This window comes from Aedes albopictus, chromosome 2, assembly GCF_035046485.1.
Source record: "Aedes albopictus strain Foshan chromosome 2, AalbF5, whole genome shotgun sequence".
Classification (NCBI taxonomy): domain Eukaryota; kingdom Metazoa; phylum Arthropoda; class Insecta; order Diptera; family Culicidae; genus Aedes; species Aedes albopictus.
In genome coordinates, this window is record NC_085137.1 from 54,527,576 (window position 1) to 54,545,328 (window position 17,753).

Below are 17,753 nucleotides of genomic sequence, written 5' to 3' on the forward strand. Positions count from 1 at the left end.
TCTCGTATTTTTTTTTTTTTGACTTCATTATGGTCCTATATCAACTGTGCTTGATCGGAGAAACTATATTTTAGCGACCGCTAATCTAAACGATTTACTATGGGAAAATTACTTTTTCAAAGAAAAATCGCCAGGGGTCACCCCTTGATCCCGAAAAATAAGTCGATGAATGACTTTTGTAGGAAACTTTACGAGAAATAAGACCTCCGAAGATCGCAAAACGTGGTGATGTTCCTGAAAAAAGTTATTGTGCCATGTCAGTCAATTTTTTTTTTCTCATGCGTCAGATCGCTTTGCCACAGACAAACAGACGTAACACTTGCGAAGTTTCCATCGACCACGCTTTTAACGATCATTTTAAATTTGCATAGTTGTGGCTTTCACAACCCGAGGCGCGCGCATCGTTTTTCTATGCGTTTGGCGTTTCACACTAGCGCCTTCTGTTGACGATATTGCACAACACAGTGATTCGTGCAACTTTTCCAGGTGATGGCAGTGTGAACTGGGCGATGGATTTTAATGAAAATCGTTCAAGGTGTTACGTCTGTTTGTCTGTGGCTTTGCGTTCTTGGAAAGGTTGGCTACTCGTAAAATTTGTAGAATAAAATGTTAACATTCATCGATTTATTTTAGGAGCTAAAAGGCAGCCTGTGGCGGTTTTTCTTTGAAAATATAATTTTCCCCATAGTAAATCGTATGAAAACTTAAAACGGCTGGCGCTAAAATATAGTTCTTCGATCGAGCAGAAACTTTGAATGGTTGATATGGGATCAAAATGGAACCCAAAAAGTGTACAAGATGAAATGTATGTTTATGTCCCAGTCTACTATACAGATTAGGCGTTCTACAAGAGAGCATGTAAAACGTATTTTCTCGTCTACGTTTTTATTCTATCACGTGTTACCAAAGGTATTCCTGGTAGTTTCTCGGTTCGCGGTTGTAAGCTGTTAAACCTGTGTCTGCGGTATCTGCTGGCCGACGTTTCCCACATCTCAATGGAATTCAACGAGCCACCTCGTAATGTGATCCCAACCGACTTCCAAAATAAACTTTCAAAATTTATCAGAGACATCAAACTTTAAACTGTTCACGAATGTTAGTAACGTTTTTATTTTGTTGTATTTAGGCTGATACAAATTTCATTTTGACCTTTTGTCGCCCCTGTTGGCTGGATTTTGCATTTTGAGGGGGGCAGATAAAAACTATTTATCATAATATGGGGCTTGCAAAAAAGTCTTTACCAAATCTGATGAGTTTTTAATATTTTTCAGATTAAATGCTTTATTATTTTTATCGCCCCTCCTCTCGACCAGCCAAAGAGTGGTGGGACAAAAAGTGAAATGTATATTTGTAACGGGCTTATATATTTTAACAAGCTTTCGTTTTATACAAGAATACACAATAGACCATTTCAAATCATAAATGAAAAAGAAAAAAATAACTTTTATACTAGTCGCGCACTTTCTGTTCGATCCACTTGAGCATGTAATACACAGACGTAACAGACGGAATCCTAAAATCGGCATTGGTTTGCACATTCGCATCTTTGCTCACGCGGAACGATCGGCCGAATCCCTTGATGGCCACCATCACGTCCTCATCGGTGGTGTCATCGCCGGCAAAAATCACCTTTCGCTGTTCCCAATTGCTATCGAAGCTCGATTTCAAGATCAACTCCGCCGCCAGGCCTTTGTTCCAATGGATCGGTGGTTTGCCTTCGACGGCAGCATGTGCCTTGTTCACTCGGTATCCATACGATTCGATAATTTCCGCTGCTCTTGCTTCCATTTGTGGAATCAGCTCGGGATCCACTTGGCGGGTGTGAAACGTGAGTGACACCTTCTTGTTCTCCACCCAGGCACCATCACGCGCCAACTGAAAGATGATCGAAAATGTACATTGTAGATTTGGGTTGGATCTTAGACCAAAGCCGATTACTGGTGGTTGATCGACAGGTGGCTTAACATATGACTAATCAGTATCTTTGAGATGGTGCAAAGTACAGAGTAGTCTAAAATTTCATTTCACTAGTCACTAAATAGTCGGGGCAATCACATTCTACATAAAGTTAGAATGATTCTAGAGAAAGCTTGTTTAGCTTATGAACATTTTTGAATTGGTACTGATTCAAAAAGTTAAACATACCACAACATTAGTCAACATTTTGTCAATCCTGTACTTTGTAGCTATTGCAAATCCAGTCGAAAAACCGTACCTCTTTGTTAAGGTGATCAATCATTTTTCCAAAGTTGTCTGACAGTTCCTCAGATATTCCCTGGTTGTGTCTAGTGCCATCCGGGTAAAGCACCTCGAGCCCATGGTTGCCCGAGTAGACGATATTCCTGATTCCGACCTTTTCCTTCACTCCATCCACGTCACGCCCGGAGATGATGGTGACAAACACGCGTCCACTGTTGGCGATGCTCTCCAAAGTTTGCTGCATCTCCGGTGTCATCGCGCTGAGATTCGGATGAGACGTAAGCTCTGCCAGGGTGCCATCAAAATCCAACACCAAAGCAAACTCCCTCTCATCTCCAATGTAGCTGCAGAAATCACATGCAAAGCACTGGATATTTATCACGCCAACCTCAAGGTGCACAGTAATGAATGAATCTTACCTTCCGAGATACGGATCAAAATCCTCAAACGACATCTTATCACCAGCGCAGACGACTTTCAAGTGACTTAGGTCTTCGTCGGCGACCGGCATGCTCGTGGCGTTCGTAGTTTGTGGCGGCTCGACTTGGCAATCAGACGACACAATCAGGCAGCTTAGGAGGAAAGCAACACTAATCATTAACGACCGCGCGGCTCTGTTAGTTGCGTTGTTTTGTTTCGTGATCGTGTAGGTATACATATTTGCTTGCACTTGAACTGTAACGCCTATCCACACATCTATAGAACTAGATTCTTAGTAGAGAAAACTCTCGTGACTCTTCAACAATAGTTTGATCTCTCGCATGCAGCTGCAACGAGTGGGGAAGCTCAACAAGTGGTCCTGGTGCTTGTTCGTAGAGTAAAATAATCTCAAGATTTCTTAAATTTATTGTGAGTGAAATAACAGTAGAAGTGAAGGCATGTACGTTATCGCTTTTCATTTTTTTTCTTCATTTCAGGAATTACATTCAAAGAGTAATCTAGCACTTATGAAGTTTTTATTCGCATGTGTCCGTTATCGTCGAAATATTGCAGACTACATCTCAAATTGGACTATCACACTTTTTTTGGTACGCCTAAAAAGTGTGATAAAAGTGCACATTTGCCACGGATCGTCTCGACGTCTTCGGTGCACTTATTCCTCCATTTACAAGGAATAAGTGCACCGAAGACCTCATTCGATCCGACGTATTCCTGCGCTGTAATCACACTTTGAAGGTGTGTGCACACTATTGTGTCAGTCCAATTTGGGGTGCAGTCAGCAATAATAATTGTCTCGTTTTGTTATTATTTTGGTTTACCGCTGATAACTAGGAAATTCATTCAACAATTCTAATCTTTTAAAAGCAAAAATGTTTATAATGGATTCGAAGTTATACATTCGGATGCCCTAGTTTTGATTAAAACGTACAATCAGGCGACCGAACATACGTAGGGGGAATCGGTTTAATACACGCCACCGGGATAAAACCCACCTCAATATCTCCCTGATAAAATAATTTTTCATGATATGTTTACACTAATCGATAGCATTTTTTTTTATCTTCTCAACCAATAAAACATGGAACTTAACAAACTAATAAAATATTGAAATTTAAAAACGATTTTATCCATTTCTGTTGTAAGAATGCGAAAAAATTTTCGCAGATTTGGAGGTCAAAATGGAACAAGGTTGCAAAGCCTGATATGAAAATCTCTTTGCTCGCTCGCATAATTTATTATTTGCGCGAAAAAAGTGTCGTTTTACGTGTAAAAACGAGTATTTTAAGGTCCAAAATCGCGAGTACTCGTGGGGCAAAATGCGCCGGCCTTCGCCGTAACTCCAAAACAGCCGTTGGCGTTTGAATTATGACTGCAGTAAAACAGAGACGAAAATCAGAACCTATCAAATGCGCGTTAATTGCGTTAACACCTGCCGCACTAATACTTATGACACACATGTGATACAAGAATCACTGTACAATTGCGCTTGATATGAGTGCCATACTGAAAATTCTCTTAATTCAAGTCAGTCTTGTCAAAATTTTCTTGACACTGCGTACCGTTGTACAGGAATCACACTCGTATCACATGTCTGCCCGGGGTATAACGTTGTAAAAACTAAACGCCGTGATGCGTGCAACACCCAAATCACGTTTTTTCTGGGCGTGTTACATTTACCCAAATAAAATGAAAAACACGTATTTGACCGACAAGGTTTAAAAAAAATCATAGTTTAGCTTCTACAACGTTATTTGATTTAACGTTCTCACTAATTGGATGAAAGCATAATGAACTTTAGGATGACAGCAACTAGAATGGACATTATTGTGCGTATCAGGGCTGAAATCAAGTCAATCCTTAGAGGGCGCGTTATATCCCGATCTCCCCTATTCCAAAATGTAAACCTTATGAAACAGTAGAAAAAATGAAGCAAATTGCTTCATAGGGCTGCTATGTTTTTCATAATGATCATGTAATGTTTATTAATTCTGATCTAAGCTGCTCATACACCATTGATTTGAAATTCATAATTATCTTACTATCCCTTTCGTGACGAACCAGCACAATTTTGCTGTTGAGCAATGATAGTTTTGCAATTTTTTCATCTGTTTAGTCTTTGCTTTATGTGATGTAAACTATTTTAATGAGTGAGCCATTACTTATACTTGTATGTGTGCAAATAAACTTTTGTTTACGTTGCATGTGAGATTTACCACAACAAGTTAAACAAAAAGTGGACAAAAACTGTGAATCATGAAAAAGTTTTATCTGTCACACATTTTTTATTTCCTATTTATCTAGGTAGTCAAACCGAGAAATCGAAAGATAAAGAGTAGTTCTTTCAAATGAGGGACGACATTTGTTGTTTAGTTGGAAATCTGGAAGTTCTGGACAGCCAAAATTGAGCAATTTTTATGGAGATTCAACTTTTTTGCGCTCCGTCCCGAAAGGGATATACTGTCTCACAGTGGCGCGAGGAGTGGATAGGATAGGTAGAACATGTCCTACTTACCCACAAAAAAAAATATTGGGTGAGACCACATAACATAAGTGGAACTCGCGCTCAGAAAGTTGTACCCAGTGTGGGATTTGAGTATGGTATAAGGAACATCGAAATGTCAAAACCATTATACTAGTTACGAGCTTATCATTTAAAAAGAATCTAAGGATTCAATATGTATCATGTTTAATTATGCATGTTCACTACTGGCAGGTTTTTTTTCTTCCTTTCGTGGTATGCATTAATTAATGCCGTTTTATTTATTTTTTAACCTGAATTAGAACTGGACTGGCGGAAAATACTGAAACTAATAAAGTCAAACAAATGTGCAACACAATCGAACCTTCGAACCTAAGTTGTGTTAGGCTTGCAACCGTGAACTCATCCAGTTCCAAACCAGGTTGGAACTGAAACAAAAAAAAAACGGCATAAGATAGGCTGTCAAGCTTGAGTCTCCCGCTCGAGCAGGTGAATTGTAAACAAAGTATCACACTGATCGTTCACTCAGAAATAAAAGTATACACGGAAATACTATTATTTATGCATTTTGTATCCGCATCTCTCTCACTCTCTTTTTGTTTTCATCTGCTATCTGCCGTTTAGTCTGGGTTGAAGAGAAGTGTTTCGTCCAGGGGTGGAAGATCCTACCCTCTACGTCTACCCAAACATGCCCACCTGCGCGCCATCTGCTGTTGGTTCTAATTTGTAAACATCTTTTGTTTAGTTATTTATAAACATCAACAATAGTAAAAACATTAGCGTTTTTCTCTTCCTTTCGGTGCTGATGCTCAGTTTTTTAGGTAATTATCGAAGTTTCTTGAGTTGTAGTGTTAAATTATCCTCATATTAAAGCACCAAAACCGCTCTGGGAGTTTTCAATTTTCAACCGATTTCTGCACTCCAAACAAAACGAAAACAAAAACAAACGAGAGTAGAGGCAAATATTTCAAAATGGCGAAAACAAAACACTGATTTTTTTCGGAATAAAATTTTTCAATATAATCTAAATAAAATGTGTGGGATTATGCTTGAATCACATGCTGACTTGCTTTTAGCATGATAAAACGATGTTAAAATCAATTTTGCGAAATAGATATTTTCTTGGTTGGCCGTTACGTCCTTCTAATGGTACTAAAATTGAATAGAGGGTAGGCGCAATTTGTTCCCAGTTGACAGCCAGCTTACTCCCCTGGTTTCGTCAACCCAGTTGAAGCACCAGATAGCATGAAAACAGAAAGAGAGTGGAAGAGATGCGGATACAAAATGCATAAATAATAGTAATTCCGTGTATACTTTATTTCTGAGTGTGTGTTGAAATGTCTCCCATCTCTATAGAACCCATGATGCTACAACTGCTTCGCGTGATGTAAGTAAAAGGTAGAGGTATATGGTATTAAATGTAGAGGAAAAGGTAGAGAAAATTGGCTCAGCAGGATAGTGTTACAAATAGGCAAATTTGACGGAAGCTAACGATCCCTCCGCATCTGGTGGCAGGAGTGAGAACCCTATGAAAAGAGTGACGCTACCAAAAAGTGCCATGGCGCAGCATAGGCAAACTGCACTTTTTCACTTTTTCTTATCGATCGTAGAGAACCGAACAATCACCTTTTGGAAAAAAAACATTTAATTCTTTTTGAGATACGCTTAGATCCGGTGGGTACTTCCGAACAATTTAAGTGATTTATTTGAGGAGGTCTTGCTATGCATCCGGCGAGCAATTTTCCGGATTCTTTTTGTTAGCTGGCCAATCCGGTGTCTGCCGGCGTAGGCATCGAGAGTGATGTTAACCCTCGAACGATCGTGCTGTTGTATTTCGTACAACACGTTTAAAAAATAGTGCTTATTGTACTCCGCACCTGCAACTGCAAGTCTGTGTATCTGTAATAATACATTTCATATAAGAAATCCGTTAAATATAAAATTCACATCGAGTTTCTGTCAGTTATTATTTCACTTTCATCCTTTAGTAGTTTAGGATATTTTTAAATGTTTGCCTTGAGCAGTTATATACGAGGGGTCCCACAATCTGAATATGTCGAACAAAATTATTAAATATGTTAACATTTTTTACTTTGGGTATTTATATACAATCATCGTGCTACATAAACATTTTCGTTTGTGTTGCATCATCTACACAATAGATAAATCGGGATGTCAAAAAAATCGATTATAACGCGCATTGATCATTTTTTTTCATGTTGTACTAAACGATCTTCTTTACAAGTGTAACACTTTTCCGCCTCTTATCCGCAATGAAATAAAAAAAGTATGTATTGCATTTTTCATTCGTTGGTAAACTTTCGAGTAAATCTTCGAAGAGATAAAATAAATACTCAAACGTCAGATTGCATAGCATTTAGCAGCTGAACGAACCATGTATTCATTGCACCAACAGAAAGAGTGCGTTCAATGTTATTTTTGTTAGCGGTGGCAAAACTCAATCTAAAAATGATTAAAATATACGAATTTTTATTTATGTCAAAATATTATCACCGCTTCAAGCTTTTTTTGCCTTCAGTCGCCCCTCACACGACTGCTGAGTAGCCACCTCGTGCGTGCTTTGTTGTCGCCGTTGTCGCAGACGTCAAACTAGTATAACGCACAGTATCGCCGCACGAATCCGGTTTTTCGGGCATATCAATCTCGATAGCAACAAACGCGCGTAGTGTGAAAATAACAGCAAATTAAGCTTGGTTCGCTCGATGACTTCATTTACTAAGTTATTGTAAAGAGCTAAATTGTCGAGCCAGCTCAGCTGTTGAATTGGGTTGTTTAGCGAATAAAATATTGCTATTTTCTATAGCCTAATCGAAAGAGCTAATTTTTCTGAGTATAACGTGATTTTATTGGATTTCAATACCATTGTTTTGATGGTTAAATCCAGGCCCGGATTAAGGATTGTGGGGGCCCGGGGCCCGAGCGGATGTGGAGGCCCCTCGGAGGGATGACCAAAAATGGTTTTCCTTATTTTCGAACAGTACTTGAGCAATGAAGCTAATGTTAGCAACCAAAAATAGTTTTGTGGGGGCCCCTAAAATGTGGGGGCCCGGGGCCCGGGCCCCCCCGGCCCCCTCTTAGATCCGGCCCTGGTTAAATCAATAAAACAGTTTTAATTTTCGTGGATAGAATGACAGTTCAATCGATAAAATGACAGTTCGACCCGAATAAAAAAAATTCCCCATACAAACTTTAAATGCATTTTAAAAATAGTTCCCGAACTCCAAAAATTATGAAAATTTGGATTTAGACTAATTTTTAGGTGGAGAATCTGATTATGAAATAATCCGGATACCCCTAAAGAACCCAATTCTTGATAATCAATAGTCAATCCCGATAGTAAAGTTTAAGTTAGGCGCCGTCCACAAATTACGTAACGCTCTAGGGGGAGGGGGGAGTATCGTCGAGCGTTACGGTCCATACAAAAAATATCGGTGATTCATACAAAAAAGCGTTACGGAGGGGGGAGGGGGGGGTCGAAAAATGCTGATTTTAGCGTTACGTAATAAATGGATGCTGCCTTATAAGCACAAAAAATCCGAGCTCAAGATCGAGATCTTAGTGTGAGCATGAGCATGAGCATAGATGACCGCACAATTCGTAGTTGCTACTCCGTGATTGACCAGAGCAATCGAAATTGCACAAGGAACCAATGAATAGGGCTTGGGACTAGCTTACTATTCTCAATGTACACAGGTCGAGAGCTCTCAACTTTAATAAGGTCAATAACGGCGCCGGCCACGTCCTTACGGTCATCGAGGATGGAAGGGAATGTTAGTAAGACAAACGTTGTTAAAAAGACCGCGAATCGCTGCATCTCCACGTTTGTCTCAGGAAGGAATTTTTTGTTAGTAGGGTAAGGTACATTGTCAGTCCGGGAGTCACCTATGGTTGGTGATATGATTTGACAATGGATCAATATACACAAACCGCCGTTAACAACCGACCACTTTTCGACGTAAGAACTAGCCAAAAAGAAAATTCTATCGCGCGTCTCCACTCCACTAGGGAGCAGAAACCTTTAGTCTATTCCACACAGAAATACACTGAACGCGACTCACTTGTCGGCGCCCGGATTTTTTCTCGACCGGCGAACCCGAAGTAACATTTTTCACTCTTTTGTGTAAATGCAAAAAATGAAAGAAAATATTTATTATCAACTAAAAGTGTATTGGAAACTAGCGCCGAAGGGAAGCGAAAAATTCGGAACCGACTCGAACCACGGCGCGCGCACACTCGTCCCGTCGTCGGAGCCCCGCAGAGAGAAGGGGAAAGAAAATCGCAAAAATCTAGCAAAGCGAGCGCGCGAAACTTTGCTGCTGCCGAACTACCGCACACTACTGACTGCTTGGCATCCCGTCGTCGGAGCCCCGCAGAGAGAAGGGGAAAGAAAATCGCAAAAATCTAGCAAAGCGAGCGCGCGAAACTTTGCTGCTGCCGAACTACCGCACACTACTGACTGCTTGGCATCCCGTCGTCGGAGCCCCGCAGAGGGAAGAGGAAAAAAAAATCGCAAAAATCTAGCAAAGCGAGCGCGCGAAACTTTGCTGCTGCCGAACTACCGCACACTACTGACTGCTTAGCGTCCCGTCGTCGGAGCCCCGCAGAGGGAAGAGGAAAAAAAAATCGCAAATATCTAGCAAAGCGAGCGCGCGAAACTTTGCTGCTGTCGAACTACCGCACACTACTGACTGCTTGGCATCCCGTCGTCGGAGCCCCGCAGAGAGAAGGGGAAAGAAAATCGCAAAAATCTAGCAAAGCGAGCGCGCGAAACTTTGCTGCTGCCGAACTACCGCACACTACTGACTGCTTGGCGTCCCGTCGTCGGAGCCCCGCAGAGGGAAGAGGAAAAAAAAATCGCAAATATCTAGCAAAGCGAGCGCGCGAGACTTTGCTGCTGTCGAACTACCGCACACTACTCCCGAGCTCAAGATCGAGATCTTAGTGTGCAGATTAAAAGCGGGATCTTTGAAAAATAAGGTAATTTTTATTTTTTCATTTTGTCTTTTGTCACGTCGACATTGTGTTGTTTGACCAGTCGCTGTAAGTGCTTTTAAAATCATGTTTTCTACTGGTCACCGAAGAAACGTACAAGTCATCAAACGGTGCATTAGATTTATTAGAATTGAAAAGCCTAACAGTTTTCACAGAAACAAGACCAATATAAAAGAGCTCGTTACAAAACTAGAATCTCAAGCTAGCCTCAGTTTGTTACATCAATAATTTACAAAAGGGATAAATTACACTGATTGGGTGACCTGTCTAATTAAGTTTTACTTTTGTCATTCACTTTAACGAGCCATACAGCACCGCATAATAAAAAAAAACTGTATTCGTCAGAAATCTGTTGATAAATTCAAGAGATTTTTTTTAATTTTGTCTCATAAGTGTTCAATATCGGATTAGCCAGACTTCACAGTTTTATACCAGCTGCAAATAATTGAGAGCTGTCATGCCAGTTTTTGTTCACGAATATCGATGACAGAACGGTGTGCTGTATACCAGTTATACCTATTCTTTTCGAAGCAAAAAGAACCAAGTTTTCGTCCTCATTCTCCTTAGTAGTTCCACTTATGTTATGTGGTGAGACAGCACATAACATAAGTGGAACTACTAAGGAGAATGAGGACGAAAACTTGGTTCTTTTTGCTTCGAAAAGAATAGGTATAACTGGTATACAGCACACCGTTCTGTCATCGATATTCGTGAACAAAAACTGGCATGACAGCTCTCAATTATTTGCAGCTGGTATAAAACTGTGAAGTCTGGCTAATCCGATATTGAACACTTATGAGACAAAATTTAAAAAAATCTCTTGAATTTATCAACAGATTTCTGACGAATACAGTTTTTTTTTATTATGCGGTGCTGTATGGCTCGTTAAAGTGAATGACAAAAGTAAAACTTAATTAGACAGGTCACCCAATCAGTGTAATTTATCCCTTTTGTAAATTATTGATGTAACAAACTGAGGCTAGCTTGAGATTCTAGTTTTGTAACGAGCTCTTTTATATTGGTCTTGTTTCTGTGAAAACTGTTAGGCTTTTCAATTCTAATAAATCTAATGCACCGTTTGATGACTTGTACGTTTCTTCGGTGACCAGTAGAAAACATGATTTTAAAAGCACTTACAGCGACTGGTCAAACAACACAATGTCGACGTGACAAAAGACAAAATGAAAAAATAAAAATTACCTTATTTTTCAAAGATCCCGCTTTTAATCTGCACACTAAGATCTCGATCTTGAGCTCGGGAGTAGTGTGCGGTAGTTCGACAGCAGCAAAGTCTCGCGCGCTCGCTTTGCTAGATATTTGCGATTTTTTTTTCCTCTTCCCTCTGCGGGGCTCCGACGACGGGACGCCAAGCAGTCAGTAGTGTGCGGTAGTTCGGCAGCAGCAAAGTTTCGCGCGCTCGCTTTGCTAGATTTTTGCGATTTTTTTTCCTCTTCCCTCTGCGGGGCTCCGACGACGGGATGCCAAGCAGTCAGTAGTGTGCGGTAGTTCGGCAGCAGCAAAGTTTCGCGCGCTCGCTTTGCTAGATTTTTGCGATTTTCTTTCCCCTTCTCTCTGCGGGGCTCCGACGACGGGATGCCAAGCAGTCAGTAGTGTGCGGTAGTTCGACAGCAGCAAAGTTTCGCGCGCTCGCTTTGCTAGATATTTGCGATTTTTTTTTTCCTCTTCCCTCTGCGGGGCTCCGACGACGGGACGCCAAGCAGTCAGTAGTGTGCGGTAGTTCGGCAGCAGCAAAGTTTCGCGCGCTCGCTTTGCTAGATTTTTGCGATTTTCTTTCCCCTTCTCTCTGCGGGGCTCCGACGACGGGATGCCAAGCAGTCAGTAGTGTGCGGTAGTTCGGTAGCAGCAAAGTTTCGCGCGCTCGCTTTGCTAGATTTTTGCGATTTTCTTTCCCCTTCTCTCTGCGGGGCTCCGACGACGGGACGAGTGTGCGCGCGCCGTGGTTCGAGTCGGTTCCGAATTTTTCGCTTCCCTTCGGCGCTAGTTTCCAATACACTTTTAGTTGATAATAAATATTTTCTTTCATTTTTTGCATTTACACAAAAGAGTGAAAAATGTTACTTCGGGTTCGCCGGTCGAGAAAAAATCCGGGCGCCGACAAGTGAGTCGCGTTCAGTGTATTTCTGTGTGGAATAGACTAAAGGTTTCTGCTCCCTAGTGGAGTGGAGACGCGCGATAGAATTTTCTTTTTGGCTAGTTCTTACGTCGAAAAGTGGTCGGTTGTTAACGGCGGTTTGTGTATATTGATCCATTGTCAAATCATATCACCAACCATAGGTGACTCCCGGACTGACAATGTACCTTACCCTACTAACAAAAAATTCCTTCCTGAGACAAACGTGGAGATGCAGCGATTCGCGGTCTTTTTAACAACGTTTGTCTTACTAACATTCCCTTCCATCCTCGATGACCGTAAGGACGTGGCCGGCGCCGTTATTGACCTTATTAAAGTTGAGAGCTCTCGACCTGTGTACATTGAGAATAGTAAGCTAGTCCCAAGCCCTATTCATTGGTTCCTTGTGCAATTTCGATTGCTCTGGTCAATCACGGAGTAGCAACTACGAATTGTGCGGTCATCTATGCTCATGCTCATGCTCACACTAAGATCTCGATCTTGAGCTCGGATTTTTTGTGCTTATAAGGCAGCATCCATTTATTACGTAACGCTAAAATCAGCATTTTTCGACCCCCCCCCTCCCCCCTCCGTAACGCTTTTTTGTATGAATCACCGATATTTTTTGTATGGACCGTAACGCTCGACGATACTCCCCCCTCCCCCTAGAGCGTTACGTAATTTGTGGACGGCGCCTAACTTAAACTTTACTATCGGGATTGACTATTGATTATCAAGAATTGGGTTCTTTAGGGGTATCCGGATTATTTCATAATCAGATTCTCCACCTAAAAATTAGTCTAAATCCAAATTTTCATAATTTTTGGAGTTCGGGAACTATTTTTAAAATGCATTTAAAGTTTGTATGGGGAATTTTTTTTATTCGGGTCGAACTGTCATTTTATCGATTGAACTGTCATTCTATCCACGAAAATTAAAACTGTTTTATTGATTTAACCAGGGCCGGATCTAAGAGGGGGCCGGGGGGGCCCGGGCCCCGGGCCCCCACATTTTAGGGGCCCCCACAAAACTATTTTTGGTTGCTAACATTAGCTTCATTGCTCAAGTACTGTTCGAAAATAAGGAAAACCATTTTTGGTCATCCCTCCGAGGGGCCTCCACATCCGCTCGGGCCCCGGGCCCTCACAATCCTTAATCCGGGCCTGGATTTAACCATCAAAACAAAGGTATTGATATCCAATAAAATCACGTTATACTCAGAAAAATTAGCTCTTTCGATTAGGCTATAGAAAATAGCAATATTTTATTCGCTAAACAACCCAATTCAACAGCTGAGCTGGCTCGACAATTTAGCTCTTTACAATAACTTAGTAAATGAAGTCATCGAGCGAACCAAGCTTAATTTGCTGTTATTTTCACACTACGCGCGTTTGTTGCTATCGAGATTGATATGCCCGAAAAACCGGATTCGTGCGGCGATACTGTGCGTTATACTAGTTTGACGTCTGCGACAACGGCGACAACAAAGCACGCACGAGGTGGCTACTCAGCAGTCGTGTGAGGGGCGACTGAAGGCAAAAAAAGCTTGAAGCGGTGATAATATTTTGACATAAATAAAAATTCGTATATTTTAATCATTTTTAGATTGAGTTTTGCCACCGCTAACAAAAATAACATTGAACGCACTCTTTCTGTTGGTGCAATGAATACATGGTTCGTTCAGCTGCTAAATGCTATGCAATCTGACGTTTGAGTATTTATTTTATCTCTTCGAAGATTTACTCGAAAGTTTACCAACGAATGAAAAATGCAATACATACTTTTTTTATTTCATTGCGGATAAGAGGCGGAAAAGTGTTACACTTGTAAAGAAGATCGTTTAGTACAACATGAAAAAAAATGATCAATGCGCGTTATAATCGATTTTTTTGACATCCCGATTTATCTATTGTGTAGATGATGCAACACAAACGAAAATGTTTATGTAGCACGATGATTGTATATAAATACCCAAAGTAAAAAATGTTAACATATTTAATAATTTTGTTCGACATATTCAGATTGTGGGACCCCTCGTATATAACTGCTCAAGGCAAACATTTAAAAATATCCTAAACTACTAAAGGATGAAAGTGAAATAATAACTGACAGAAACTCGATGTGAATTTTATATTTAACGGATTTCTTATATGAAATGTATTATTACAGATACACAGACTTGCAGTTGCAGGTGCGGAGTACAATAAGCACTATTTTTTAAACGTGTTGTACGAAATACAACAGCACGATCGTTCGAGGGTTAACATCACTCTCGATGCCTACGCCGGCAGACACCGGATTGGCCAGCTAACAAAAAGAATCCGGAAAATTGCTCGCCGGATGCATAGCAAGACCTCCTCAAATAAATCACTTAAATTGTTCGGAAGTACCCACCGGATCTAAGCGTATCTCAAAAAGAATTAAATGTTTTTTTTCCAAAAGATGATTGTTCGGTTCTCTACGATCGATAAGAAAAAGTGAAAAAGTGCAGTTTGCCTATGCTGCGCCATGGCACTTTTTGGTAGCGTCACTCTTTTCATAGGGTTCTCACTCCTGCCACCAGATGCGGAGGGATCGTTAGCTTCCGTCAAATTTGCCTATTTGTAACACTATCCTGCTGAGCCAATTTTCTCTACCTTTTCCTCTACATTTAATACCATATACCTCTACCTTTTACTTACATCACGCGAAGCAGTTGTAGCATCATGGGTTCTATAGAGATGGGAGACATTTCAACACACACTCAGAAATAAAGTATACACGGAATTACTATTATTTATGCATTTTGTATCCGCATCTCTTCCACTCTCTTTCTGTTTTCATGCTATCTGGTGCTTCAACTGGGTTGACGAAACCAGGGGAGTAAGCTGGCTGTCAACTGGGAACAAATTGCGCCTACCCTCTATTCAATTTTAGTACCATTAGAAGGACGTAACGGCCAACCAAGAAAATATCTATTTCGCAAAATTGATTTTAACATCGTTTTATCATGCTAAAAGCAAGTCAGCATGTGATTCAAGCATAATCCCACACATTTTATTTAGATTATATTGAAAAATTTTATTCCGAAAAAAATCAGTGTTTTGTTTTCGCCATTTTGAAATATTTGCCTCTACTCTCGTTTGTTTTTGTTTTCGTTTTGTTTGGAGTGCAGAAATCGGTTGAAAATTGAAAACTCCCAGAGCGGTTTTGGTGCTTTAATATGAGGATAATTTAACACTACAACTCAAGAAACTTCGATAATTACCTAAAAAACTGAGCATCAGCACCGAAAGGAAGAGAAAAACGCTAATGTTTTTACTATTGTTGATGTTTATAAATAACTAAACAAAAGATGTTTACAAATTAGAACCAACAGCAGATGGCGCGCAGGTGGGCATGTTTGGGTAGACGTAGAGGGTAGGATCTTCCACCCCTGGACGAAACACTTCTCTTCAACCCAGACTAAACGGCAGATAGCAGATGAAAACAAAAAGAGAGTGAGAGAGATGCGGATACAAAATGCATAAATAATAGTATTTCCGTGTATACTTTTATTTCTGAGTGAACGATCAGTGTGATACTTTGTTTACAATTCACCTGCTCGAGCGGGAGACTCAAGCTTGACAGCCTATCTTATGCCGTTTTTTTTTTTGTTTCAGTTCCAACCTGGTTTGGAACTGGATGAGTTCACGGTTGCAAGCCTAACACAACTTAGGTTCGAAGGTTCGATTGTGTTGCACATTTGTTTGACTTTATTAGTTTCAGTATTTTCCGCCAGTCCAGTTCTAATTCAGGTTAAAAAATAAATAAAACGGCATTAATTAATGCATACCACGAAAGGAAGAAAAAAAACCTGCCAGTAGTGAACATGCATAATTAAACATGATACATATTGAATCCTTAGATTCTTTTTAAATGATAAGCTCGTAACTAGTATAATGGTTTTGACATTTCGATGTTCCTTATACCATACTCAAATCCCACACTGGGTACAACTTTCTGAGCGCGAGTTCCACTTATGTTATGTGGAGACAGTCCATACTCGTGATTTTTAGAGAAACACAAACAAAAATATCAGTTTATCCTGCAAAATATTTTCCCCTAAATAGAATCGATACGTAATCTGGGGGGAAGTTGATCACTTTTCCTCTATTCTTTTGAATAAAACCAGAAAGTTTAGTAAGTTACAGTTAGTAAGTTACAGAATTGTCGTGAACCGTCGGACTCTGGCCAACGCTGGCTTCGCCGTTTTGGCAACCATAATTCCGCCGAATCATTTTCACACGCGACTTAACTGGATGGTTCGACGGGTTGCGCCGCGAACGTACGATCTAGCGACCGTTCACTTTGAAATCGATTTTAAGACTGACTTCCGAACCTCGTTGACGAGGGTTTGAACTTCTTTGCTCTCTCTTTCTCTGAGCTATTTTCTCTCTTTGGGGGTTCGGCCCCTTGGGATATAAAACACGTTTGGAATAATTAATTTTCTTTGGTACGACTGTTTTATCTCGTTATCTAAGTTGTTAAATTAAAATTGTATCCAGAACACACTGAATTGATATTATCTTCTACAAGAATGACCCACTTCAAACGCCTAAAGGTAGACAATTTCTTTAAAAAACTCGTACTTTCTGTAAAATAAGCTATTTTCAAACAAAACTTATATGTTAACATCAATTTAAACTCAAAGCTATTTTTAATATGCCTGCCATAAACAAATAAAAGTATTTTGTGACTCATCTGATATACAAGGCGTAGCTGGGAAGCGATTTTTTGAAAGTCTTTCACCGAGTTTTTATACACTTCTGAAAAAGTCAATATTTTAATGTAAAATTTGTCACAATTGGCATAAAACTTTCAAAAATGCTTCAAATACATTCACACAATTGATTTACGTCAAAAGTTTTTCCATTGAAACTGAATTGTGGCGTCCTCAGCGGTTCAATCACTATGGAATCCACGATCCACGTGATAAACTTCACCCCGCTGATCAACTACCCCGCTGATCAACTACAGATTACGGAGACAAGATATTGTCGTCGCGGTTGAAACCCGAAGTTTCCCTACACCCGACAATCGAATTTTCTCAAAATCCTTACGTGAAACCTAACATCAGACGTAGTGCGCTGGACAGTGGACCTGGCCCTCTGTCCAGCGCATTGTGCCCGACGTACGTCCGACACACGGTTTAGGAGCAAAATCGATTTTCGCGTGTCAAAAATTCCGATTTTCAACTGCACGAGCAATATTAATTTTCAAGAAAAAAACCAGTTTACTCAACAGTTTTTGACAGCATTGTAGTGAATGGGGTGTTCTGCCAAGTATCTGATTGAAATTTAATGAGCGTGCTTTAAGACGTTTGAAGATACGCAGCACTAGAAGAGGAACAGAAGTTAATGATGATGATTATTCTGTTTGCGAGCGCACGCAGTCAGACGCATGCGTTCGCTGATGAATGGTATGATAGACGGAATGAATGGGATAGAATGAAACTGGCATGTGCCAGAG

The 17,753-nt window shown here is 40.4% G+C and overlaps 1 protein-coding gene across 1 annotated transcript; it reads right to left on the reverse strand.

Moving 5' to 3' along the window:
• Nucleotides 1–1,086: 1,086 nt before the first annotated feature.
• LOC109409179 (uncharacterized) lies at nucleotides 1,087–2,982 on the reverse strand. The gene is made up of 3 exons (XM_019682600.3): nucleotides 2,619–2,982; nucleotides 2,216–2,543; nucleotides 1,087–1,875 (listed from the first exon to the last, which is right to left on the reverse strand). The coding sequence occupies exons 1-3, from the start codon at nucleotides 2,855–2,857 to the stop codon at nucleotides 1,450–1,452; spliced, it is 993 nt and encodes a 330-aa protein (XP_019538145.2). The 5' UTR covers nucleotides 2,858–2,982; the 3' UTR covers nucleotides 1,087–1,449.
• Between the last annotated feature and the right edge of the window lie 14,771 nt (nucleotides 2,983–17,753).

Bases quoted from the DNA above. Each gene is read 5' to 3' on its own strand.
- LOC109409179 (XM_019682600.3), bottom strand. From the start codon at position 2,857: ATGTATACCTACACGATCACGAAACAAAACAACGCAACTAACAGAGCC. The intron at 2,544-2,618 runs GTAAGATTCATT...TGATTTCTGCAG, and splicing joins TTTGATCCGTATCTCGGAAG to CTACATTGGAGATGAGAGGG. The intron at 1,876-2,215 runs GTACGGTTTTTC...ATCATCTTTCAG, and splicing joins TTGATCACCTTAACAAAGAG to TTGGCGCGTGATGGTGCCTG.